The sequence below is a fragment of the Sesamum indicum genome, linkage group LG5, assembly GCF_026168435.1.
Source record: "Sesamum indicum cultivar Baizhima isolate 11 linkage group LG5, ASM2616843v1, whole genome shotgun sequence".
Taxonomy (NCBI): Eukaryota; Viridiplantae; Streptophyta; class Magnoliopsida; order Lamiales; family Pedaliaceae; genus Sesamum; species Sesamum indicum.
In genome coordinates this window covers 12,401,814-12,408,319 of record NC_142661.1, presented here as the reverse complement: position 1 = coordinate 12,408,319, position 6,506 = coordinate 12,401,814, and the positions used below count along the sequence as shown (strand labels likewise).

Sequence of the window (6,506 nt, the reverse complement as noted above, 5' to 3'; positions counted from 1 at the left end):
TTTTTCATCGTTGCTTTTTCCCTAATTCGTATTTTTCTTTTTCAGACTGCCAATTTCATCCGTAGCCTCTCTTTGAAGTGTGCTGGGTTCCGGAGAAACCAACTTGCGTCTGAACGTGCGAACGCTGATATGCGGACTAAACTCGGCGAAGTTACTTCTCGAGCGGAGAGTTCGGAAACTCAACGTGCGACCCTGGAATCCCGGGTTAAGGAGTTAGAGGAGAAGATGGCTTCTGAAATATCGAAGGCTACTGCGCTAGGTCGAGAGGCAGGTTTTGCGGCTGGTAGATCGACAGGCAAAGCCGAAGGTCGTGAAGAATTTTTGAACTCGGATGATTTTGCGACTCGCCTTCGTGAGGCTCGCATTCAGGGCGCTCGCGATTTCCTCAAAGCTCCTGCCTTCGACACTGCTTTAGAGATCAGAGCAGCAGATTACCTTGTACAAGGTTTCGAGCGGTGTAAGGCTCAGGTATCAACTTTACGGGGATATGTCCCTGATTTTGATTTGTCCAAGCTTGATCCGGGCGTTGATGGGAATATGCAACCTTTTCCTGAGGAAGATGATCCCCCTGCAGGAGAGGACGAATTCGCTGTTTTATTGAATGAAATTGATAACATGTAAAATCTCAGACTTGTTTTGCATATTCGAGCTTTATTTGTAAGCGTGGAACTCATGGCCTTTTTCAGGTCTTAATACATGCCGCTTTTGACAATTGCGAGCCTTTTTCAGGTTCTTTGTTATTCTGGTTTCGGAAATAGACAATTAAGTTCGATCGCATCCCTGCGATCATAAGTTTTACTTAACCTTTTTCAGGTAGTCGGTGCGGTCGAAAATAGACGACTATCAAGCAAACACGATTATATGCCTACAATCATAGGTTTTATTCAACCTTTTTCAGGTAATTGATGCGGTCGCACTAAGCTATTACATTATTTAGCCTTTTCCAGGCACCCGCAATTTATTCTGCTGGATGGGATTTGGCCTTTTTCAGGCGTAATTTTCTTAGGCTTCTGCGGCTTGGCCTTTTTCAGGCGTAAAATTTTCTCAAATTTCGAATATTCCAAGGTCGAGGAAGATTCCGACCTTCGGTGTCTTGTAGAACATACGACCCCTTTCTTCGAATTTCGATTACCTTGAACGGTCCTTCCCATTCAGGATCGAGTTTTCCTACATGTTTTGAGACTTCCACTTTCTTAAGGACCAAATCTCCTATCTGGAGTTCCCTCGGTCGTAACCTTTTGTTGTACTGCCTCATCATCAGGGTTTTGTGGTGGAGTATTTTAGCGTATGCTGCATCTCTTCTTTCTTCTAATGTGATTAGGTCGAAAACCCTCGCCTGGTCGTTCTCTCCCGGGTCGTATTGCGCGATCCTTTGAGTCTCCTCGCCGATTTCTGCAGGAATAATAGCTTCAGAACCGTAAACCAGGCAAAAAGGGGTCTCACCTGTAGACGACCTCGGGGTCGTCCTGTACGCCCATAGGACACCTGAAGTTCTTCGTCCCATGATCCTTTTGACTTGATCCTGGTTTTCAAATATTGCATGACAGTTCTGTTAGTCACCTCCGTTTGCCCGTTAGACTGAGGATGACCGACCGAAGTGAAATTCTGCTGGATTTTTAACTCTTTCAACCAATTCGTGATTTCCTTACCCTGAAACTGTGTGCCGTTATCCGAGATGAGTATCCTAGGAATTCCAAACCGACAGATAATGTTTTTCCAAATGAAGTTAATCATCTCTTTCTCTGATATCCTAGCCACTGCCTCGGCTTCAACCCATTTCGAGAAATACTCGACCGCGAGTATTATGAATTTTTTCTGTGCCTTTGCGGGAGGTAGGGGCCCTAATATATCGATTCCCCACTGGTCGAATGGACATGTAATCTGCACTGGTTCTAAGGGCGTGGCAGGGACATGTATACGGGAAGAAAACTTTTGGCAGCTCTCACATTTCTGCACTAGTGACTTCGCATCCTTCATCAAGGTCGGCCAGAAGTATCCCTACCTGGTGACCTTCAATGCCAGCGACCTTGCTCCAGAATGGTTTCCGCAACTGCCTTCGTGAATTTCTCTCAAGACATATTCTGCCTGCTCATGGTTTAAACATTTGAGAAGTGGTCCCTCGTGCGTTCTTTTGTAGAGCTCTGACTCGATCATAGTGAACCTTGCTGCTTTCAGCTTTATATTCCTCGCACGCACCGGGTTCTCCGGCAAAATTCCTTTGCTAAGAAATACCATCAGTTCATCTTTCCACGTACAGGGTTGTTCTACGGTCTTTATGTCTAACGTCTCGACGATGGCCGGTTTCTCCTTCATCATTATTGTGATGCTACGACTTTTTACACCGGACAATAACGCTCCAAATTTTGATAGGGAGTCCGCTCTGTCATTTTCGTCTCTCGGTATCTGCTGGACAGTACATTTCTCAAATCGTTCCATCCACGATTTAGCTTTCTGGAGGTACAAGGCCATGGTTCGTTCTTTAGCCTCATAACGCCCTTCGACCTGCATGGCCACCAATTGGGAGTCCGTGTATACTTCTAGGTTTCTCGCTCCCGCCTCGTGGGCTAGTTCTAACCCCAGGATCAATGCTTCATACTCCGCCTCGTTGTTAGTTGCTTGGAACGACAGTCTCGCAGCTACCTGTATCTCTATCCCCTTGGGTCCTTGTATCAGAATTCCGGCACCACCATTACTGGCGTTCGACGACCCATCCACATGTAGCATCCATAATTCATTCTTCGGTGCGTTCTCGTTTGACATTTCGATCACAAAATCTACCAGGATCTGGCCTTTTTCAGAAGTCCTAGCCTGGTAATCAATGTCGTGTTCCCCCAACTCTATCGCCCATTTCACCAAGCGACCAGAAACCTCTGGTCGAGATAGAATGTTCTTGAGTGGTTGGTTCGTCAATACTACGATTTTGTGCGACTGGAAATATGGTCTCAATCTTCGTGCTGTAACAACTAACGCGAGGACCAACTTTTCGATCATGCTGTACCTTAGTTCGGCCCCTTGCAACATCTTGCTGACGTAGTAGACCGGATTTTGGATCTTGTTCTCTTCCCTTACCAGGGCCGAACTAACTGCGTGCTCAGATACAGCCAGATATAAAAACAATGTATCCTCCATTCGAGGATTCACCAACAGTGGTGGTTTTCTTAAGTAATCCTTGAGTTGGTTGAACGCTTGTTCGCATTCATCCGTCCATTCGAAGTTTTTTGGTTTTCTCAATACTTTAAAGAAAGGTAAATTTCTATCCGCGGATTTAGAAATAAATCTACTGAGGGATGCGATCTTACCAGTTAACTTTTGGACGTCTTTCACAGAGCATGGCGACTTTAACCCGAGGATTGCTGCGATCTTCTCAGGGTTCGCTTCGATTCCTCGACTACTCACCATATAGCCTAAGAACTTCCCTCCTCCAACTCCAAAAGTGCACTTTGTGGGGTTGAGCTTCATTCCATACGTCCTCATTATAGTAAAAGCTTCCCCGAGGTCGCGCATGTGCATTTCCGATCGCTGACTTTTGACCATCATGTCGTCGACGTAGACCTCCATCGTTGACCCGATTTGTTTCTCAAACATTTTATTCACGAGCCTTTGGTATGTCGCACCTGCATTTTTGAGACCAAACGGCATCACGTTATAACAAAATATACCTTGCTCAGTTACGAACGACGTTTTGATGCGATCCTCTTTTGCCATACGGATTTGGTGGTAGCCCTGATACGCGTCCATCATTGAAAACAATTCAAATCCTGCCGTTGCGTCAACCAATTGGTCTATCCTGGGCAACGGGTATGGGTCTTTTGGGCATGCCTTATTCAAGTCCGTGAAGTCGGTGCACATCCTCCATTTCCCAGAGGCCTTTGGTACCACTACTACATTTGATAACCACTCCGTATAATGAACTTCAGATATGTACCCTGCTCCCAGTAGTTTATCTACCTCTGCTTGAATGATACGGTTCTTTTCGATCCCAAATGCTCTCTTCTTCTGCCGGACCGGTCGGACACTGGGATTTGTGTTCAGCCGATGCACGATGATTTCTGGGTTGATTCCTTTGAAATCTGACGGGCTCCATGCGAACATGTCAAGGTTGCTGCGCAAAAAGGTAATCATCATTGTTTCGAGTCCTCTTTCCAATTTTGAACCTATTTTTGTAGTTTTCGTCGCATCCCCTGGCACCAGCTCGATCTCTTTGTGTTCATCGATTGGTGTTATTCTCTCCTCGTTTTTGTTCACCAGTGATTCTTCAAATTTCCTTTTCCTTTCCACCGTCTCTTTCTTCACGGAAAGATTATAGCATCGTCGAGCTTCCTTCTGGTCGCAGGCGACCTCTCCTATTCCGGCAGGGGTGGGAAACTTCATCCTCAGGTGGTAAGTAGATACGATGGCCCTGAAACTGTTTAAACCCGGTCTACCCAAAATAACATTATAAGCGAAAGGAGTTTCAACCACAAGAAATTTTACCATTAGTGTTCTCCTCCGCGGTTCGTCACCAATGGAAACGGGTAACTCGATTGTTCCCAACGAATCCACTTCTCCTCCTCCAAAGCTGACCAGCGGTGATCTCACGGGGCCTAGTCTGGTATCACCTAAGCCCATTTTGGTCAACACTCCTTGGAGGATAATATCTGCTGAGCTCCCATTGTCTACCAGGACTTTATGGACTGTGAAGTTGGCGATGTCCATTTTGATTACCATTGGGTCGTTATCGTCTCCCACCTTTTCTTTTAAGTCTTGGGCCCCGAAGGTAATGTCTACTTCTGGTGATACATTCATGATCTGCCGATCGGTGACCACAGCCATCCTTCGCTCGATCTTCTTCCTTGCTCGCTTTGAGTATCCTTCGTCAGGTCCTGCTATTGAGTGGATAACCCCTTTTACAGGGGCGTTCTCGCGAGCATTATGTCCTGCGCCTACGCCGTTTCCTGTTCGCCTTTCTCGGCTCCGCGATCTGCTTTTGCGATTTCCATCCTGATAATTTCTTGCTATCAGGTCCTTGAAGTATCCCTGGCGAATGAGACGCTCTATTTCGTCTTTGAGTTGGTAACATTCGTCAGTATCATGGCCTCGCTCCCTGTGGAATCTGCAATACTTGTGTGAATTTTTTCTAGCTGGGGTTGCCCTTGTGGGTTTCGGCCATCTGAGCACGTCTTTCCTTTCTAGCATAAGCAGTGCCTTCGCCCTCGTCGTGTTGAGGGGGGTATATTTCTGATATTTACGCTGGTATTGTTCTCTGTTCCGTTCGTGCCTCGATCGTCGCTCCTCCTTATCATAAATCCTGCGACCTCTTCCTTCGTCGGATCTCCATTCGCCATCCTTCAAGGCATTCATTTCTTCTTCGTCTATGTACTTCTGGGCCATGTTCATAAGTTGCTCGATGTCCGCCGGGGGGTCGCGCGCTAACGCAGATGCAAATGCTCCCTTCTTCAGCCCATGGATCAGGATGCTTACCATCATGTCGATTCTCAAATCAGGTACTTCTAGCGTCCCATTGTTGAAACGTCCCATGAAACTTTTCAGTGCTTCATTGTCTTGTTGTCTGATGGTGAATAGGTGGGTAGCAGATCTTTTCTGCTTCCATTTGCTGGCAAAGTGGAAAGCAAATTTCTGCGTGAGCTGCTCGTGTGACTCGATGCTCCCCGGTGGTAGAGTGACGAACCATTCCTGGGCTTTACCTGTCAGAGTGGTAACAAATAATTTAGCATTAATTGGGCCTGGTTGTCCGTAAAGGTTCATCACCATATCAAATGCAGCTAAATGTTCTAATGGATCTTTTGTTCCATCATATTTGGTGAGGTCTGGCATCCTGAAGTTTGGTGGTACGGTCTCTATTAAAATCTGGTTGCAGAATGGCGAGTTTCTATGTTGAGACACGATCTCTCCCCTTTTTTTTAGTTCGTCAATTTGTCTCCCCAGTTTGACGATTTGCTTCGATACACTTTCGACCTCTGCACGCGATATCGCAGGTCCCCTAACTTGGCTCTTCTCTCGACTACTAGAACCCACCTCCGAGGGTAGGCGTTTGTTCTGATCCTTTCTGCACGTTCCCAGTGTCTTTTCCGGTTCTCTTTCCTCGAATAGTTTCCTCCGTGGACCACCTCTTTCAACGGGGGTGGTGGTCCTTCGTTCGTATGCCACGATAGCTTTCCTTCCGGCCTCTTCCATCAATTACTGTAGCTCCATCTTCGTCAGCTGAATGATGGGATCTGTAGTCCCCATCGTTGTATCCAATCCCAGGATATTTCTGCCTGATTCGCCTTCCATGTTCTCCAAAACCATTTCGTTCCCACAGACGGCGCCAAATGAATTGTCAGAAGACTTCTCTTCGAGGTCAGGTCGCGATAAGTGACTTCTATCCCGATTCGAGCTTCGAAACAATCCCTGAGAACACAGAAAACGGGTTAAGCCAGTCGGGAGGTTTCCCGACGAAGGCTCTCCGACGCTCAAGTCAGTACTTTTTCTAGCCTGGAAAGGATATGAGTAATTTAGTTCTCAAG

General features: G+C 46.5%; 1 protein-coding gene across 1 annotated transcript; it reads right to left on the bottom strand.

The window, feature by feature from the left end:
• Window positions 1-1,998: 1,998 nt before the first annotated feature.
• LOC148788133 (uncharacterized) lies at window positions 1,999-6,174 on the bottom strand. Its single transcript, XM_088880367.1, has one exon. It carries the CDS (start codon window positions 6,172-6,174, stop codon window positions 1,999-2,001), a length of 4,176 nt encoding a protein of 1,391 aa, XP_088736493.1.
• Between the last annotated feature and the right edge of the window lie 332 nt (window positions 6,175-6,506).